We start from the raw sequence: 19,835 nt of genomic DNA on the forward strand, positions 1-19,835 counted from the left end.
GCGCAGCAATGAGCAGCTCTGCACATTCAGCTGCGCCGGCCTCGTGGCTTCTTTTTCATTGTTTGCTTCGGTGCTTGGCTTAGGAAGTTGATTTTTTAAAGAGTTTGTTCTGAAGTTAGTCTTCGTTAGCTCCGCCTGGGGGCAGGTGTACCCTGTGGCTTGGGTGTGTAGACAGTCGAATCCAAAACAATTGCGGGCGCTACAGGCCTGCCGAAGAACTACTGAAGCTCACAAGGGCTTCAAGTTAGATATTAAACCTGCTAGCTGTAGACTAGCTTAAAAGCTAGAGATCGGCTGCTCTGTTGCTCCTTGCGGAGCAGCTGCCGTACGGGTTGAGTGACTGGGGCCTTGGGAGCTGCTGCTGCTGCTGCAACTGCTGCTGCAGATGCTGCTGCGGCTGCAACTGCTGGGAACTTTCACAAGGCTGTTGCCTTGCCTGCTCTGTGCAGGGCTGTCCGGAGATGAGGCAATTGGTTATTTTCGCTGCAGCTGTCGCTGCGCTTTTGTGCTGCTGCCGGCACTGGTCTACCTGTTGATGTAGCTGCTGCAGTTGCTGCAGCGGATTTTTGACAAGCCTTTGCAAGAAGGAAACAGCAGCCGCGGCTGCTGAGGACGGAGCTTCGGGCTGCTCCTGCTGCTGCTCCTGCTGCTGCTCCTGCTGCTCGCTCTCTCCAATTCTTTCATACCTTCCCAGGCCATAGGCACTCCGCGGAAGACACCGGGGGCTAGCAGTAGCAGAACGGGGAGTATCTGCTGCATTGGAAGACACGCTGCAGCCCGAAAGGAATGTGGGGTTTACTGCAGCGCTGCACCCGGATGCTGGGGCGACCCTAAAGCTGCTGCAGTGGCCCGTGTCTGGGGAAGCTACTGCAGCTGCTGCTGCTGGTGCTGCTGCTGCTCCTGGTGCAAGGCCACCAGCCAGGAGGTTCGGGGCTACCACGTGGGCAAGCTGCAAGCGAGGCACAACGACGCCTCGGCGACTCAAGACCGAAGGGCTTTCTTGGCAGCTGCTGGCCGAATTGCTGCTGCCCCTCATTGCTGCTGCGGGCGCTGCTGGGTTTGCTGTAATCGCTGCTGCCCCGTGAGAGGTCGCTTCACCAGGCCCATCAGCCTCTGAGACCTCTAGGCACCCCAGGACGAGAGTTCTGCTGCTGACGGGAGGAAGCTGCTGCTCTTGTGTTTCCTCCTTTTCATCAGCTCTCTTCAGCTGCAGAACGCCTGGCTGCCCGTGCTCTTGTGGTGTAGATATGCACAAGTGCTTTTGTTGCTGCTGCTGCTGCTGCTGCTGCTGCTGCTGTTGCATGAGCCTCACCGCGCGCTTCTGGTGGAGCTGGAGCTGCAGCATCTGCAGCTCTTTTTGCTGCTTCTCCCGCTGCCTCCGTTTGCACTCAATTTCCAGCTGCTGCAGCTGAAGCTCTCTGTGTTGCTGCTGCAGCTGTCGCTGCTGTCTTTCGAGTTCCTGCTGCTGTGCTAGCAGCAAGATTTCACTGATGTTGTGACGCTGCAATGGAATCGGGCAAACAGCCACTGCTGCGTCTGCCTTTTGGGGGCCTCCGAGGCCCCTTGGAGAGGCTAAAGTGTGTCTTGTTTCTTGGTGGCTGAAAGCTGCATGAGCTGCAGCAGAAGGAACAAGTTGCACAAAGTCCGTCGCATGCGGACGTCTCGGAGTGCAGAAGATCTCTGCAGCGTAGATCCTTCCCTGAGAAAGCTGGCAGCCTGTGCTGCTGCTGCTGCCGTCTGTTGACGCTGTAAGGGGAGATCGGTCTGGCGCTCCATTGTTGCTGTTCCTGCTGCAGCTGCTGCTGTCGCCACTGGGCGCTGTGGGCGGGGTGCTGCTGCTGCAGCTGCTGGGCGCCACTGCAGGTGACGGCACCCACGGGTTTGCTGTTGGGAGAGACCCCTCGAAGGCAGCCTGCGCCGTCTCCGCTAAAATTACTTTGCTGCTGCTGCTGTTGTTCCCGCTGCTGTATCTTCTTTCTGTTGCACACCTGCTGGGGCTGTAGTTGTAGATCGGGAGGTCCACAAGGTGCAGCGGAGGAACTGTAGGCTTGATTTCCTGGCAGCTGTAATCGTAGTGCGCTTGCAGTTGATGCTGCTGATTCTGCCCTTGAGGTTGCTGCAGCTGCTTTTGCTCGTGTTGCTGCTGCTGCTGGGGCTGTTGCTGCGGGTTGCCGTCGCGAAACTGAGAGACGAAGGGCTCAGTGCCAGAGGCGTCTTTGTCGGGTGCGAACACGCCTTCTCTGTTGTCGCTCGCGCTGCTGCTATGGCCGCAGCTGCTACTGATGCTGCCGCTGCTGCTGTCGTCCTTGTTCTTGCTGCACTTGTTGCTGCTGCTGTCAGTAGGGCCCCTGCTGCGGTCGCTGCCGCTAAGAGGAGCCGGCACAGCAAGTAAAGCCTCGCACTTTTGGGGGGCTAGTCTTTCCAGAGCTCTGAGCTCCCCCGGGCATTCTATGGAGGAGATGCTCCGAGTAACTGGCGGTCTACAAGCTGCAGCCTCATGTCGGGTGGCCGTTGCTGCTGCTGCTGCTGCATCATCATCCTCTATGAGTGGGGCCTTGCTGAGCGCTGCAGGAGCCCTCAGGCCAATACGCACGCAGCGCCGGCCCCAAGTCCGGCCTAGATTAACAGCTCTTGCAGTGCTGCAGGTATCAGCTCTGTAGGAGGTGTGGGGGCCTCCTGGGAGTCCGTGTGGATTTGCTCCTCCTAGAAGTGCTGCTGCGGCGTTGACTGCGCGCCGCCAAGTTGCTTCTCTGGTCCCTTGGGCGCTACTGTCTCTCCAGTAACCCCTTGACTCGACGACGCGGTGCTGCTGCTGCTGCTGCTGCTGTGGCTGCTGATGGTGCTGCTTCTCTGGTAGCCTCTGCACAAGGCGCGGCGTCGCCAGTGCTGCCACTGTGCCCAGGCCCGAGCGAATCCAGCGGGCACAAGCTGTCACGGGAGACGCTTCATGGGGCTCTGCTGCTGCTGCTGCTGCATTTCCAGCTACTGACACGGCCGCCTCTACTGCTGCTTGCGTCGATTCCTGTGCTGCTGGTTCCCCCGATGCTGCAGTTTGCTGCATTTTTGTTTCCTCATTGCTGAGTCCGTGAAATGTAGCATTGTCGGACTGGCCATGTGTCTCAGTGTTGCTACCTGCATCACTGGTCGGTGATATCCAAGTGACCCTCCGCTGCTGCAGCTGTTCTTGCTGTTTCTGGAGGTGCAGCTGCTGCTGTGTATCTTGCTTGTGCTGCACCGGCAGCGCAGTTGCTGCCCCCTGAGAGTGTATGCTAATGGACTGTGGAGAGGTGGCTTCGCTATTCAGCTGTAGACTGGGTTGATTTTGCTTGAGAACCTGCTGCTGCTGCTGCTGCTGCTGCATCTGCTGAAGCAGAGGTTGCCCACTGCCTAGCTGCTCTGATGCATCATAGGACCAAAATGGCCCCGCAAGGGATCCAGGAACTTGTCTCGCAGCAACTTGTCGGGCCTGCTGCTGCAGCCGCTCCTGCAGATCTGAGGGGCTTGCAAAGACTGTTTCCATGCATTTACCTGAGGAGGACATACTTGGGAAGTGCCGCCTGTCGAGTGCGTAGCGGCAGGGGCTTTCCCTTGAAAACGTGTGTTTGTGCAGCTGCTGGTCAATCTGCTGCAGCTTCGGCTGAATTTGCTGCCCCTGCTGCTGCCACGCTAGCTGCGAGCAGGCCTCTGCAGGGAAGGGCCCCACCAGGAACGCAGGGGAGCGCAGTAGCTGCTGTCGGCACCCTCCACCTTGAAGCAATGCCGTGGCTGCTGTTTCGTGTTGCTTTGCTGATGCTTGCTGCTGCTGCTGCTGTTGTTGCTGCAGCTGCTGTTGCATGTGTTGCTGCTGATGCTGCTGCTGACCCATGAGCTTGTAAGCAGTGAAACGCACAGACTCTGCCGTCGAGCATGCGCTAACCTCAGAGATGCCTCGTCTATTAATTTGTGGTGGATTTCTGCTAATGTTTGAGGGGCCCTTAAAGGTCTGGCCTGCAGCAGTTGCTGCGAGTGCCGGGCCATTCGTCCCTACTAGTATACTAGCAGTTGCTTTTGCTGCTGTGTCTGGCGCTGCATTTACAGTTACCTTAGCTGGCACCACAGCAGGGCCTGCTGCGGGTGAGGCAGCTGCTGGAACTGCTACAGCTGCTATTGCTGCTGCTGGCTGCGGGCTTCCAGCATGTTGCGTCCTTGCAGGTGCGGGTCGAGGAGCTGGTGGCGCAGGGGCTTCTGCTGCGACTGCAACTGCTGAGGCGCCTGCTGCTGCAGCTGCAGCGGCGGCCGCAGCCGCTGCAGCTGCCGCCGCTGCAGCTGCTGCTGCTTCCTGCCTCTTGCGCTCAGCAACCCGCTGCGTGTACTGCTGCATGGCGTGGTGCTGCTGCAGGATGCGGCGCTGGTGCCTGAGGAACTGCTGCTGGTGGTGGAACTGGGTCTTCCTGCGGGCCTCCCTTTGCTGCTGCACATAAGCAACAGTGCTGCGCTCGACGGCCTGGGGAGGCGTGTGGGCCGAAACTATGCGGCGGGCCGCCACCAACTCCGCCATGAGGCCCTTGACCTTGGGGTGCCACAGCAAGCCGTAGGCAGCAGGCGGCAGCTGCAGCAGCTGGCGGGCCACCCAGGTGTGTTCAAGCACATCGTCTAGAGACCAGCGCCTCTCGGGAGATGAAGAAGTCAGGCCCACGAAGACATCCCAGGCCTCGTAAGAAGCTCTGAAGAGCCGCGGGGGAGGTGACCTCCGCAGCCGCTGCACATCTTCCATCACCAGCGGCGCCGCCTCCGCCAGCGGCAGGTCTTTTTGCCGGCAAATGAAACGCCCCGAAGCAAACAGCAGCAAAGCCATTCCCAACGCGTAGTTGTCAATTTTCACAGTCCACGGCCCCTTGAACGTCAGCACCTCCGGCGGGTTTATCTCCAGCGTCCTGAGCAAGTCACAGCCACACTGAGCAACACACCTGCTGCTGCTGCTGCTGCTGCTGCGGGGCACAGCGCCCGCAGCAGGGCGCGAAGGCCCCAGCTGCAGCTGCGCAGCCACGGCAGCTGCAAAACGTAGATGAGCTCTGCCGTTTCCCATTTATCTGTCTACACTCACAGGTCCTTCTAGAGGCACTAAAGGCTGACTGTTGCGTCCCCTTCCCGCCCTATCCCCTACTCCCTATTTTGCTGCATCTACTCTACTTTGTTTATTTATTCACCAAACTGCAGACTCTGGGACTGTAGGCTGTGGTGCCAGTGGCCCCGCTGCTGCGTGCCTTCTGGCCTGCTGCTGCTGCGCTCAACTGGCGCCTCCGAAGCAGCATTAAGATGAATGCATGCATCAACGAACTGAAGCACATGAGGCATTTGCTGCGCTGCAGGCGGGGCGGCTCACCCGGGCCACTCGAGAGCCTGGGAGCCGCAGGCCTCCACCGTTTCGGACCAGCCGAAGTCCGCTATGAGGACTCTCTTGGTTTTGGAAAGCAACATGTTGGTGGGCTTGAGGTCTCGGTGAATGACTTTGCAGGCCTGGATGTGCAGCAGGGCCTGGAGGACTTGGAGGAAAAGGCAAAAGGCCTCGCCCTCAGAAGCACTTACGTTCTCAGCCCACACAGTGCCCCCCTCCACCAGCTCCAGCAGCAGCAGCCAGCCCTCGTGGCCCTCCACCACTTCGTGCAGCGAAACCACTCCGGGGCACTGGCAAAGGGCCAAGTTTATGATTTCCTTTTCGAACATTTCGCAGACCCGCGGCGCCGTCTCCGCGGCGAACTTGTGCGGCTGCAGCAGCTTCGCCGCAAACGCCTGACCACTGGTCTCCTGCCGCACGCACCACACTTCTGCGTAAGTGCCACTCCCCAGCAAGTGCTGCCGCCGGTAGCCCTGGAAGCAACTCACTGGCCCCCGCCTCCGAATGGGGATCGAGTTTGGCAGCACTTCCGGCAGCCGCAGCCGGTAGCGCACGGGCAGCGGCACGCAGCGGGTCCCGGCGGGGCGTGGGGCGTTCACGGGGGCTGCGGCGCCTGCTGCGCGCGCGGTCGCTGCTGCTGCTGCTGCTGCTGCTGCTGCTGGGTGCGACGGCACTCCAGCGGCCCCGTGGGCTGGGAGTGCTGCTGCTGCTGCTGTCCGGCAGCTCGAGGCAGCTGCAGCCTGCAGCGCTGAGACAGCTGGCTCCTCACGTGGTGGAGACAGCGGCTGCTGCTGCCTCAATGCGCAATCCATTGCTGCAGCCTTCAGATGACTGTCGTGGGGGCCTTCGGACAGTCTTGTTTTCACATCTGCTGAGGCAGCAGCAGCAGCTGCTGCTGCTGCTGCTGAGCCTGCGGCGACCGTAGCGGCTGCTGCTGCGGCTGCTGCTGCTGCTGCCGCGTGGCCTCAGAGCCTTGCGCTCGCCAACTGCACGCTGCCTCCCACCTAGCGCTTCTCCAGTGGCTTAAAGTTATTTTTTAATGGTATATCCACTGACGCGGAGGGAAGAAGAACCCCTAAAATGGCACAAAAAGTGGGGGCCAGTCGGCAGTGGAAGGTCCGGTGGTTATCCCCGGCCTGGCTCGGGTTGCCTGCGGCGCCGCAGCGTGTCTGTCTGGCTTGCTGCTGCAGAGACAGACGCATGCATGCGTTTTGAAGCTTAAGTGGATTAGAAGGAAAGAGGCAGCAGCAAGGAGAGGCCGATGTGTCCGCAGTCCCTCAAGCGGTGGTGTGCGGGCCTCAGGGGAGAGGGACGGCTGATGCTCTGGTGCGGCGACAGCCAAGGCAAATCAAGCGACAAACGAGTTAACTGCCCTTCTATCTTTGTTATTCTTTTAATTTCAGTGAAAAAACAAACAAATTTGGCCACTAACTCGCCAATCTTCACCCAACGGCCAGCTGGCCTCACACCGCCGACCGCTGGGCTGGGCACCCCAAGGCTGCTGCTGCTGACTGAGCTGGTGCTGCTGCTGCTGATGCTTCTGCTGCTGCCGCTGCTTGTGCTGCTGCAAGTACTCGCTAGGTGTGCTTCGAATCTTTTATATAGAAATCAACTTATGCAGGTTCTACGCAACGTGAACTGCGAAGATGGCCGCTGCAGTTGGCAACGAATAGCGCCACCGCCATCTGAGTGGCCCGCTTTGAGACCGAGACCTCCTCAGCCTTAGGCGAAGGCGAGCAGCGGCGCCACCCCACTTTTCCTATATCTTTTACTGCTTCCTTCTATATCGTTATTGTTATTTTGCATCTCTATAAGCCCCTTTCTGCTTTCGCCTGCACAGTTGGCATCTTTCCCTCGGCTGTACGGCGCCTCCTCTCCGCTGCATTGCACACTGTGGCCCGTGGCTGCTTCTTGCGGCGTATTTGGCTGAGTGTGAGCGCCCCACGTCTTCCGTGTCTCATTTTGTTTTCGTTCCCTCCCCCTTTATTCTCTTTTTCTCCTCGCAGGCCTCCAAGTCGCCTTCGAAATCGCCCAGTGGCGACTTTAGCTGTCTCGTTTGGCTGCCTCGCAGTGAGCCCGGCCCACAGCCAGTCTTAGTATAGGCATTTTCCCCACAAGCTTCTGTAACTGTGTGCGGCTACAGCGCAGCCCCAGACACTCCAGTCTAGCCCTCGGGCCTGTAGAGGCCTCCCCCCCACCTGCCCGAGCAGCAGCCAGCGCAGCTCTTTGCATGCGTGTGTTGGCGCCCTAGTTAGTATGACATTGCGGGGGTGTACAGAAAGAGGAAAAGGTGCAGCAAATCACATTTCTGGACACGAAGGCAGACAGACACATACTGGGAAAACCCAAAATAGCCCTGTAGTCTAAGTTTGCAGTCCCCAAGGCAGTAGCTTCAGGCCGCTTTTTCTGCTGCTGCAGCAGCAACAGCAATTCCCCATCACCTCTTAGGCGCGTTGCTGCTGAGAGCGGGGTGGCCTGATGCCTGAAGAGCTGAGGCCCCGTCACAGGCTGCATGCACTTGTGAGCCGCTGTTCGCACTTGGTTCTTCTTTGTTTCTGTTCTCTGAAGTGCTGCAGATTATACACTAATCTAACTAAGCCCTTTCTTTCCTGTTGCTGCTGCTGCTGCTGCTGCTCTACGCAAGCCACGGGGCCTGAGTCCACGCAAGGCTCGCCTCAGGAACAAGGCAGGCTGAGTAGGGGGAACTGCAGCGGCGCAGGTGCGCAGCAGCAGTTGCATGCAGCAGCAGCCGTAGAGCCCGAGTATGAAAGGGCTAGTCGTTGTTACGCAGCTGATGACACGTCGCAGCAGCGGCTGCTAGCGGCAGCAGCCACTGCTGCTGTTGCAGCAGCAGCGGCAGCAGCAGCCGTGCACACTGCTGCAGAAACACCCTAATCGCTACATTCCCTGGATAGCAGCTCCGGCTTAGTCTGTCCTGCTTGTGGAGCCTAGAGCGAGCTGCCTTGCAGCGTCTACAGCATGCAGGGCCTGGGGCTGCAGCAGCAAACCCAGCCAATCCGCCGCAGCCACAGCAGCAGCTGCACCAGCATGTTTCTTAAGCTGCAGCACCAGCTGCAAGGTCTATACAATTGAAACAACCGTAGTCCCACTCATAGAACGGAGCTGCAGCCGCCCCCCTTGCACACTGACCCGCAGCTCAAGCGGCTGCACAGCTAAGAGCGAAAGCAGCATTAGTTGGCCCTGAGGGGCAAAGTACAGCTGCAGCACAGCTGCAGCACAGCTGCAGCACATCCACAGCTGCTGCACAGGCCCCGTAGCACGTGGGCAAGGCCGCTGCTATGCGTTTTGCTGCGGTGTTGGGCCTGATGAGGCGCCCGAGCAAAGTGTGTGGAGACGCTGCTGCTGCAGCTGCGCCACTGAGATAGCAGCAAATGAGCTGCTGCCTGACCAATAAAGAAGCCTTCTGAAATATGGGATGCAGCAAAGCCGAGAGGCAGCAAAATTCAGCCCCTGGCCTCCAGCCTTCTTTGCTGCTTAGAAAACAAGGTCGTCGTCGTCCTCCCCCAGGATAGTTTCAGGCAGTAGGCCAGAAGCTTCTGTGCAGCAGCAGCAGCAGACAAGCACCAGGAAGCGTGCATGCGCTGCGGCTTCGTCAGCCTCGGCGCTGGAATGCTGCTGCGCGGCAGCCGGGCAGCAGCCCCACAGGCCGCCCAGCAGCAAACCCACAAGAAGACGCAGCCGCAGACCCAGAAGCAAGGGTTTCGTGAACAGCTAAGGAGGGTTAAGGGTTTGAGGCACAGCCACAGGCGACTCGCAGTGAGAGGCAGCAAAAACGAAGAAAGAGTAAAATGCAAGTGGGGCTACAGAAGCCCAAAGGCAGCCACACAGACACAAGAGCACGCGAGACAAAGCCAGAGAGTCGAAGTGGGGCCCCACAGTTGCATGCAGGTCAGAACAACAAGAAACAAGAAAGAAACAAAATGCCCAGCATCAGAAGGCGCTGCAACGCCGAGACAGAGGGAAAATTTGACAGAGTGGCGAAGGGGCGAAGCAACAAACGGCCTATTTTAGAGAGATCCACAGAAAGGGCACAGACACAGTGGAGAACACTGCTGCCACGTGCAGCACAAGAGCCGCTGCTGCGCTGCTGCTGCGCTCCTGCAGCGCTGCCGCAGCTGATACGCTGGGTGTTCACGAAAAGCCTGGCTGTGCCGGTCTTTTCTGCTGACTCACTCAGGGCCTTTCCAGCCTCCTCCAGGGCCTTTTGCTCTGCCTCCTTTGCCAGCCTTTTCTTTTCTTGGATTTTCTTCAGCCTTCGGGACAACGCGAGCCAATCCGTACAGAAAGAGACCTAAACACTAAACCCTAGCAAACCCTAGATCAGGGACCACTGCGCACACTGCCACCTAGGGAGAACTTACCTGAAGAATTCCTCTCGCTCCATTTCGTCCAATTCCTTCGTTATGTAATTTATACTTTTGTCAAGCTTGGGGAGCACCACCTGCATGCAACAACCCCGAAGTCCTAAAGGCAGATTCAAAACCCTAAACCCTAAGCCCGACTCACGCTGCCTAGGGTCTAGCCTTCAAGCCCAGAGAATGGGCGCAGCTTTCTGGCCCAAAGCAAAGCCCCCGCTCCCTACACTCTAGACTTTTTGGCTGAATTGCAAACCCCGAAAGGCGCACGTTGCTGAGTGCATTGACGCGTCTGTTGGTCATTTTAATCTCCGAGTCCAACGTGAAAAAGGCTGTCTGCAGGCGCGAGCAACGAAGCCACAAGCCCTAAACCCTAAACCTTAAACCCTAGAGCCAGCCTTTCTGGCCTAGGTCCCGCCCAGCTCAAGTACCCGCCGCCCGGGATGCAGCGCAGAGGTGTGGGGCAGCAGCAGCAGCAACAGCAGCAGAAGCAGTAGCCTCGGACTTGGGCTTTAAATTGCAAAGTCTTAAGTTTAGTCCCACCTGAAGAGATGCCAGTTTGACCAGCTCCGCTAGGGCTTCTTGGTACTTATCTCGCGCCGCCAGAATCACGTGGCCGCCGGCGGAGAGGTTGATGTTCTTGAGGACTGCGCAGCCGCAAACCCTAAACCTCCGCAAGCCTACACGGCCCTAAACCCCAAACCCTAGACAATCCCTAAGCCGCCTCTTGCTCGTTAAACCCTTAGTCTCAAACCCTCAAGATTCAGGGCGCCTCCTCCTTATTCAGGACTGGCCTCCACACAGCCTTGAGGCCCACACCCCGTTGAGCCAAAACCCTAAACCCTAAACCCTCGTACAGCAAACTCCACTCACTGTCCACGGTGGGGTCGGTGGTTATTTGGAAGACTGGAAGCCGCACCCCCGCCACATTATCATAAGCGGCAGTCACGAACACCGCGGGTCTTTTGATACGCTGCAGAAACAGCCAAAGTCCTAAACCCTAAACCCTAATTCCTAGCGCTTTAAGCCCCACAGAAAACACACCCTACGCTGCTGCAGACCTGCATGAGCTGCTCCCTAAGGTCATTTCCGCCGGCCCAGGACGCCTTAGCCATGGAGAAGTGTGCCTCGTTTATTGTGTCACCAATGGACAGCTTGGTCTGCAGCAGCCACTCAATCCCAAACACCCGCAAGAGAAGCCCTAAACCCTAACCCCAAACCCTAAACACTAGGTCTCGAGCTTTGCTGCGGAGTGCGCAAAGCTTGCCTTGACAATCTCCTTTAGCATGCCACGGAAACGGGCAGAAAGAGCATCGCTCTTTTTCTTCAGCAGTTGATACCCCTGCGAGGCTCCTTTCTTCTTTTGTTTGGCGACCTGGAGAGTCCTGAAGAAGCAGAAGCAGCAGAGTCAAGAGAAAAGCCTCAGCCGCAGCTCTTGCTGCATGTGCAGTGGCATGGAAGCCAGAAGATGCTGCCGGAGCCGGCCTAGCAGCAGCTTCACAGCTAGCGACATACTAGCAGCCAGGGCAGCAGCAGCAGCCCCTGCAACAGCAAGATCATCCCACACAGCAACAGGACTGTATGACTCGCTTTCCCTTGAAGATTTCATATTCAAACTGCCGGCGAGGCGAATATGGCTTACATGCGGCTCGGCGCCACCTGAGCATCTGACGACATTTTGGAAAGTCTGCTAAGTAGCCAACGTCAGGAGATGTGGAATCCTTTCAAATTTATTAAAGATTAAGGCGAAACGGGGCCATAACTCTTCCGATGGAAGCGTTGCGCTGCTGCCGCTGTAGTGCTGGGCACTACAGTCGCCCTAGCATTCGCAGCAAAAAGTCACAGAGGGCAACAGCGTTCCTAACTGGAGCATAATTGAGCATAATTGTCGCTACTTACATGCCCTTGGCTGTGTCGGCAGCAAATAAGGCACAGCTGGCAGGTTTGGGGCTGGTTGAGACTGTGTGCATAGACGACAACTGCTACAGTGAAAAAGCTAGTTCTGTCTAAGTTGAGGGATTATAGTTACCGAATATAATGTGTTTTGACTATTTTTTGAACGGTTTCAGCTAGATTTTACGTCTAGAAAAGTCTAATGTTCAGCATTCACGCAGTACCGGCAGTGGGCGCTTGGCTGGATAACATAGTACAGTAGTACCTGGGTTCCACATAAGGAGTATTCACCGGCAACACTACACAACCATAATCCACTAGTATATATTAGCTGGGAGAGAATGAGAATATTTTATTTAGTTATGTTTCCCGTAGGGGTCCGCCAAGCTGAAGGCTGTGTGGTGATTGCTTGCTCTGCCGAAGTATACGTACTCGCCTCCAAGAACGCGGCACTTTTGTATGCTGAGGATGGCTCGATTTGCAAATAGCACTCACTTTTCTGTATAGTATGCACAGTTTATTCACTAACACAATAGTAAAATTGGCAGGTCGTAATTAAGAGGAACCAGATAGCACTCGTTGGAAGTCTGTGTGCTTGTTCCAGAGATGCTGTATAGCTGTATGCTGCCCTCGATCAACTAGTAAGTAACCAAATATTTTTGTAGGCACTGCTAAAGCCAAGGTTTTGCGGAGAAATGTAGCATTTCTTGACATGCTGGAGCCGTCAAAAGGCTCTTGCTTACGCGGATTGGGATGCTAGCTGTTGAACTAATGTCGCGACTGCTGAAGTTGCCACAGAAGGAAAAATTTATGTGATGTTCCTGAGGCAGGTAGTGATTATGTTGCCTTTTTCTCCTGTTGAAGGCGCGGGTGCGAGTGGGACAAAAGTTGCCAGCACAGGCATTGAAACACTGCCAAAAGCAACTCGTGCTATTGTGCTGAAGGTTGAGTTGGGTACTATGGTTCTCTCCTAAGCCTCTCGTTTTAATGGTATATCGCAGTTTATTCTCCTTTCTTTCTCCCTCACAAGGGCCCTCTGGCTGGCTTGTCGCTGCAAAAGCCCAGTTGGGCCGCGTCTTTGAGACGTTATCTTGCGTCGAGATGGGACTGTTTGAACAGTATAACTTCAAATTAGACTAAACCTTATTCTTGCTGAAAGGCTAGACCGTCTGTTACTTGCTCCTGAGAAAAAAGAACTCTTGCGCACTTTATACGGCGGCTGTCGGAGGTGCCACTCTGCGAAGGTCTCATATAAAGAGCACACCTAAACCACGGAGTCAGCAGGAGATAACTTGTCTACAAAGCTTCTGAAATATCGTAAAGGCTTAGCTGCTTTATGTCGAAGTGCACATGCAAATATATTAGCTTACTCCTCTGCAGTGCCGCTGCTGTCTGTGGGTTTTATAACGCTGTTCACTCTGTATATTGTTTGAGCCAACAGAGCTTACGGTCAGTGAGAGCTCTTCAGACACCATACTGTCATCGTGAGGCCTCTCAGCCTGAGTGTTGGGGGGTGTCGTGCCGTCAAAGTGCACTGGGAATCGTGCGAACAAACCGTGCAATAGCGAAAGTGCTTCGGATTTATCTCGCAAACGTGAAGAACTCAGGAAGCTGCGGCATCCAAATGTGCCCTTCGTCTGCAATAGAAATACGCAGGTACGGGAATTCGAAGCGCAGGTACACCAGTGGCTACGGAGCTTCAATTGTGATTTCGCTGTTTTGTTGTGTTGCGGCCGTGTGAGGCTCGCGGATCACTGGATACAAAAGCTATACACTAAAAAAGCCTGGAAGCCATGTTCAAGTATCTCGCCTTTCGCACAGCGAGCGGCACCCGTGTGCAACTTGCAAGGACTCGTAGTACCTTGGACTTGTACAGTCGCGCAGTTGAGCTCGGCTAGAGTCTTCGTAGGGAGCGAGTGTGGGCATGCGCCCAGTCAAATGGCTTCAGATTCCAAGCAAAATTGTGACGGCGAATTCTGGCCTTATAAACAAATGGCACCAGTGTGTCGTTCCAAAGAACTGGAGCGCTTGATCGCAGCGCCTTATTATAGGCATTTATGTCTTTCCCTTTGCGTGCAGCGAAATTTACAGCGTCTGCACTAATAGCATAGCTGGAGTCAGCAGGTTTCTTTTTCAAGCCTGCGTTTGAAGAACTTGAGAAGGCTGTGGTAGTCAGGAATGATTGTGAAGAATTACCCCAGCTGTTTAGCTGGCTTGGATGTAGGAACTTCCTCCAACCACATTGTTGGGGCACCCGAATATACCCTGACTTAATAACGGTTGAAGATAAGAGTTGATGTTGGCATGAAAGGCGGCTCATGCATTCTCCATGCCAAGGGGCCCAATGTTGTACTGGGATAGCCCCAACACGGAGTGGAAGGCCGGCTTTCACTAGTCCTCCTCTGTGTTCGTGCAGATACACGAATCAAATTAAAATGAATCGAATCAAATTGGATGAATAAAATCAAGTCTGTAAATTTAGCTGGAAAAAAGTATCTGGCAGTTCCTGACTTTTTTCTGTTCACTAGCCTTAAGACTGAGTTGGAAGTTGTCCTTCACCGTCGCTCCTTCGCCGAATATAATGTAGGCTTGATTCAACATCTGTTGAATAAAAAACATCTGGCATCCCCCACATCTATGGTGTGGTATGAATGTGGGCATTGGGAAATCAGCGGCAGCTGTGTAGGCAATCAGCACTTCATAACTAGCCACCTTCGATAATTTTTGTTCGTCTGTGCATTCATTGTGTTGCTCTACCGTGATTGTCGGGCCTGCATTGGGGAGTTCGTTGGGACTACCCACAAAACAACTGAAGCTCTTGGTTGGTGCCTGTTTGTGGAAAGTGAGCTGATCTGGCATTACACAACGCAAAAACAGTCCTTGCTTAAGATTTGCGCGCAGTAGTAGGAAGGAGTTGCCATGAGGGTGCTTCGCAGCATTCCGGAGCGTAGTACATCCAAGAAGACGGCTTGATGGTAACGTAGAACGAGTACCTCTCTAGGTGTATTCTTTGGACTTAAAGTTTGCAACCTTTGTTCCTAGAGAGTAAATTCTCATACGATATCAAGCTAAGAATTCTCCGATTCGCCTTTAGCATGTTTTATGTCCATTTGGAAGCTTTGCAGGACTGCTGCAATGTTGTCCTGTGAAGCAACAAGGCATATAGTAGAACCCCCTGAGGCTCTTTTAAAAGGCGTGAGGCACAGCGTGTGCCAACTTCGGCCAAAGCCAGTACAAAGCTAGCCTCTTGAAATAAATATGTGAGTTGATACCAGTTTGAGCACTTCCGCAGTAAGAATTTGTGGTCCACATATCTATCACTGCTCTAGCATAAGAGTTGTATTGTATGGACCGTGAGCGGTAGAATGCCACCGCCTCGTTCGCCGTCATGCGCAACATATGCCGTTTCAGAATGATGCATGGCTACTCTCCCTAAGTTTTCTGCATATTTTCTCCCAGCCTGCCGTTCTCTTTACCAGTTTCGCTAGTGCGCGCATTAGGTGCACCATGCCATGCAGCCATCTACTGCTGCCCCTTACATTAATACTCGGCAGCATCACACTGGAAATGCCATTTTACGTGTATGCCGTGTAGGACAGCGGAGTCCAGCACTGAGGCCTCGGGAATATGTTCTGCTATCCAATTTTCCGGGAAAAAAGCCTTCACAAGCTCACCACCTCGATAGCCTTGCCACCATCCAGCCAAAATGCATCCTCTTGCGATTAGCTAATGCAAGCATACAGCCACAACACTCTGAGATGCATGATATTTGCAGCAACAGGACTCGAGAAAATAGGAGAAGCAGCACTGTATCTAAAATATTTATCACGACTATACGGGGCAGCGCATCCCGCACTCGAACCGGACTTGCTGTGTAATGCCCCTGTAGTTTCCTGTTTGCACGAGGGCCGTGACAGCAGCATCAATCCGTCCACCTCGATATGGGCACGGGTAGTGCTAAAATATTGCACCCCAGGAACATACAGGGTTTATGAATATGTGCTCGGCTAGACTTTGTGAAATGGGGGCCACCAGAACCCCTGGGACATCATATCACGCCATCTCGTAGAAAGCTTTAGCCCCTCCCTCTAGCTTTAGTTACCCGGTTATTCTTTATCTCTCATCACGACTGCACTATTCTTCAATGCTTCAAGGATCCTGGTCAAAGTATGCAACAAGTTTCACCCGTACTACATCTAGTGGCGTGTAGAGCCCCGCAGAGCCATCATTCGGAGGCCAGTATCACGGCAAAAATTATTCCTATACCAGCCCTGCTGAGGTATGAGTGCTGAAAGTGCACAAAATCCTCTGGTGTGTTAATGCCTGTTGCGCAACGTTTTTCTAGGGGAGCAATGCTATTAAACATCTGCTTGTACGGCGGCGCGCAGCACTGCACCTTTGCAGGAAATTTCAGCCGGCGTATCAGGGCCCTCTTTTGAGTTTTAAAGACTTTAATTCTTACTTCATGTAAAGTGCATGATAACCGATATCCCGGCTAGGCACACAAGCAGCTCGAGCTCCGAACACAAGCAGCTGCGCTTGTGCTCCGCAGTACCGTTTGCCTAGAATGCGAACTACGCCATTTCAAGTCTTTTTCCACTCGCAATTTCACAAGGGAAAAGTCCTTGTTTTAATTTGCTGCTGTTTCAATTTCCAACGACTGCTGAAATGGCTGCAGCGGTGTCCTGCGGGGCTGTGTTGCGCTGTGCTGCTGGCAGCAAGGGCGCAGTTGCTGGGCAGCGTCGGTGGTGCTGTTGCTTGGCGGCGCCTTGGAGTCCCCGAGTTTACAAAATTAGAAAAAGAAATGAATTTGTATATGAATGCATAGGCAGGCAGAGATTGCAATCTCCATAGATACTCGTTTTGCCCCTCTTCCCAGCCCTTACGCGTGGGTTTATCGGCCGCGGCGCCTAAGGCCCCAGGGGGCCCCTCTCTGTCTCTCCTGATTTCGTGCCTTTTCCTTGTTTCCTGCACTTCCGCAAACAATTCCACGTCTTTTGCACAAAGGCATCAGCTTGAGGGAGGGGGCCCCACCTAGCCAGACAAGGGGCCCTAGCAGCTCGGCAGCTGCGGCCTCCCTACAGCTGCCCCGCAACGCTGCTAGTCCCCTTTTCTACGACAACGGGGCCCCCTAACCCTTGATCTGAGGGCACTGTCCCCGCTACTTCCCTGGGTGAACCCCGCATTGCGGGGGCCCCAGGGCCCGCACCGCTTGGCAGCGAGGGGCCAATCTGTTCTATCTTTCGGCCCGTCTGCGTTTCCCTTCTGCGCAGCCTGTGTGTCACCTGCTTCCTGCCTGTGGCTCCAGGAGCTCTTTGACGGAGGGCTGAACGAGACTCCAGCTGCAGTGCCTGAACACCTGCAGCGCCTGGACACCGCGGCCGCCACCTCCTGCAGGCGCCCCAGTGCACAGGGGCCCCTCTTCCGGCCTCTCCAGGGCCCACAGGATGTCTGCTGTACCCTCTGCACCCCCTAGGTAAGGCTAGCCTCCTGAAGGGCCCCTGAACTGCGTTTAGTGTGGGGGGCCCCTCGGGCTTGCTGCCTGGCGGGACCCACGGCCCATAGTTGGGGCTCCGCTGCGCCATTTCTGTGTGGATCTGTAGGGGACAAAAATCAGCTCTCTGTCGTTATGCTGCTGTTGGCCGGTGCCAGAGAGGAGCCCTTTGTGCCTTTGCCCATTCTCCAGATGAGCTAGCCCCCAGGAGGGTCCCTCGGCAGGGGTTCAGGGGCCCCCCGAGGGGCCCCCCGCACAGTCAGGCTGCTCTGCACCCAAACGGGGGTACTGCAGCGCCAAATGCTTCTCATAGAGTCTCAAGGCATGCTTACTTTAAGCAAACAGCTCACAGCAGAGGAGGAGAAGATGACTCCTTGGGGCCCCCTCGTGGGGGCCCCCAAGGAGGTGCGGGGTCCTACAGGCCGGTCGGCACTCCGTCAGGGAACAACAGTGTAAGTGCATGCAGCAGCAGCAGCAGCAGCAAGTGAAGCAGCCGCATTGGTAGTCGCAGCAGCAGCTCTAGCCACTGCTGCAGAGGAGGTGTGTGTCTGCGTGTTCAGGGCTTTGGAGCCCCCAGGGCCTCTAAAGAGTGGAGACGCAGGACCACCAACGACACTGATAGAGTCCTTTCTGCGGCTGCTCTTCAAGCAGCAGCAGCAGCAGCAGCACAAGGCGCAGGCCCTCCTGCTGCTGCTAAGGCAGCAGACGAGGTGCCGCCGCCGCCGCCGCCGCCCCCGCCTCCGCCGCCGCCTGCTGCTGGCGTTGCAGCAGGCGGGGCTTTAGGGGTTGCTGCAAGCTTTGCCGTTGTTGCTGCAGGTGCTGCTGCTGCAGCGTCTGTTGCAGGGGCCCCAGCGGGAGCAGCAGCTGCTGCTGCACCGCCTGCTGTTGCAGCAACTCCCGTGCAGTCCAGCCAGGCCGAAGAGGCGCTTTCAACTACTGCTGCTGTTTCCCAAGACGAGCAGCAGCCCCCCGCGCCTCCGCGGGGGACTTGCAGTGCGTCAGCCTCTGAGGGCCCCACCAAGGGGCCCCCCGAGGGGCCCCCAGGAAGGGCCTCTGGGGGCCCCTCGGGGGGCCCGCAGCAGCGGGAGAGGTCCCGCCGCCAGCCTCCAGAGGTCTGGAGTACTGATGGGCCCGTCAGCTGCAGCACGTGGGTCCTGCCTGCGGAGAAGCTGAGGGGCCCCTCTGACAACCGCTTCCTCGTTTCATCCCCCCAGCAGCAGCAGCAGCAGCACCAACAGCAGCAGCAGCAGCAAGCGGAGGACAACTGTGCCAACGGCAAACGCTGCGATGGGGACGGCGCAGGACTAGCAGCTGTGCCGCACAAGGCGGGAGGGGCTGCAGCAGCAGCTGCTGCTGCAGCTGCTGCTGTCGAAGAAAATGACGCAACGATGGGTGTAGCTGGCCCGGGGGGGCCCCACAAGAGGAACGGCCGCAGGCCCTACACCTCGGGAGGACAGCAGCATGGCTTCTCTGGCTACGAACAGCAACAGCAGCAGCAGCAGCAAGATGCAGCAGCTGGCACGTTCGCATGCTCCACACGGGCCAACACTGTTTCTGCGGAAGCAGTAGAGACAAGAAGCTACAAGACTTCTGCGCAGCAGCAGCCTCAGGAGCAGCACCAGCAGCAGCATGCTGTGGAGGTCGGGGAGGGCCCCGTTAGCTACCCAGCAATTCCCTTCGGCGAAGAGTGGGGCCCCTATTGGGGGCCCCTCCCATTTGGGGTGCCGGCGGAGTACATGCTAGCAGCAGACCGGCAGCAGCAGCACGAGGTGGCTGTTTATGGGCTGCCGAAGCTGCAGAGCTCTGTGGACGCGTCCACAGCAGCAACAACTCCAGCAGGAGCTGTGGGGGCCCCCTATGGCACTATTTATGCTGCTGCTTCTTGCTTGGGGCCCGCCTCTTACTTGAGCCGAATTGCGCAGTGCCGCCTCCAGCCCGGCACTTCCGAGCTCCTGCTGCAGCACGCGCCCACCATGTATGAAGAGTAGGCCGGCTGCATCTGCAGCAGGAGAGACAGCAGCAGCTGCAGCTGGAGCGACCGGCACCCCAGCTGCAGCGGCTGCAGCAGCAGACCCCTTCTGCGGCGGAGTTTCGTACTCGCTGCCGCTGCTGCTGCAGCCCGCTGCTGCAGCAGCGGAGGGCACAAAACTCTGCAGCAGCAGCGCGGGGAAGCGAAAGGCCAGAGAGAAAGCGGAGGGTGTGCCTGTCGTGCTGCTGCTGGCGTTTAAGTGGAGCAGCAGCAGCAACTAAGAACGAATTCCAGCGCTGCAGCTACAGTGCCTTAGGAGACACGGGAGAGCAGCGGAGGCAAATGGCGAAACACGCAGACACAAAACAGCGACAGCGAAACTCGAAGGAGCCACACGAGGCTCCTGCAATTAGCAGACACACTCACACACACTCACACAAAACTCAGACACGCGCAGGGCAGGCAGGGCGGCGGCGCCCGGGGGCCCTAGCGGAGGCAGCAGCTAGAGGCTCGGCGGCGGCACACACAGCAGCCTAGGGCAAACTGCAGTTGTATTTGCTTGGGGAGGCGCCCAGCGGACCTGAGCGCCAGGGAGGCCTTCAGGCGGCCTGTGCGCAGCGGCGCTGGGTGCCCTCAAGTGCAGAGTTAGTGCGCTAGCTGGAGCACACGATTAGCACCTTAGAAGTTACATTTAGCTCACATGAAGCTGAACAATGCAAAGTGGAGTAG

General features: G+C 56.4%; 3 protein-coding genes across 3 annotated transcripts; 1 reads left to right on the forward strand and 2 right to left on the reverse strand.

Annotated features, from left to right (window-relative positions):
* Positions 1–283: 283 nt before the first annotated feature.
* On the reverse strand, positions 284–6,186 carry ENH_00040390 (protein kinase, putative; the record flags this gene model as incomplete). The annotated part of the gene is made up of 2 exons (XM_013580665.1): positions 284–4,913; positions 5,363–6,186. The coding sequence occupies 2 exons, from the start codon at positions 6,184–6,186 to the stop codon at positions 284–286; spliced, it is 5,454 nt and encodes a 1,817-aa protein (XP_013436119.1).
* Positions 6,187–8,869: 2,683 nt separating this feature from the next.
* On the reverse strand, positions 8,870–11,427 carry ENH_00040400 (vacuolar ATP synthase subunit d, putative; the record flags this gene model as incomplete). Its single annotated transcript, XM_013580666.1, has 9 exons — positions 8,870–8,931; positions 9,569–9,648; positions 9,757–9,836; positions 10,021–10,086; positions 10,294–10,397; positions 10,624–10,723; positions 10,812–10,910; positions 11,024–11,135; positions 11,393–11,427. 9 exons carry the CDS (start codon positions 11,425–11,427, stop codon positions 8,870–8,872), a joined length of 738 nt encoding a protein of 245 aa, XP_013436120.1.
* A 7,098-nt stretch (positions 11,428–18,525) lies between these two features.
* ENH_00040410 (hypothetical protein, conserved) lies at positions 18,526–19,125 on the forward strand (the record flags this gene model as incomplete). Its single annotated transcript, XM_013580667.1, has 1 exon — positions 18,526–19,125. One exon carries the CDS (start codon positions 18,526–18,528, stop codon positions 19,123–19,125), a length of 600 nt encoding a protein of 199 aa, XP_013436121.1.
* Between the last annotated feature and the right edge of the window lie 710 nt (positions 19,126–19,835).

Source organism: Eimeria necatrix, genomic scaffold (genome assembly GCF_000499385.1).
Source record: "Eimeria necatrix Houghton genomic scaffold, Enh_scaff29, whole genome shotgun sequence".
NCBI lineage: Eukaryota > Apicomplexa > Conoidasida > Eucoccidiorida > Eimeriidae > Eimeria > Eimeria necatrix.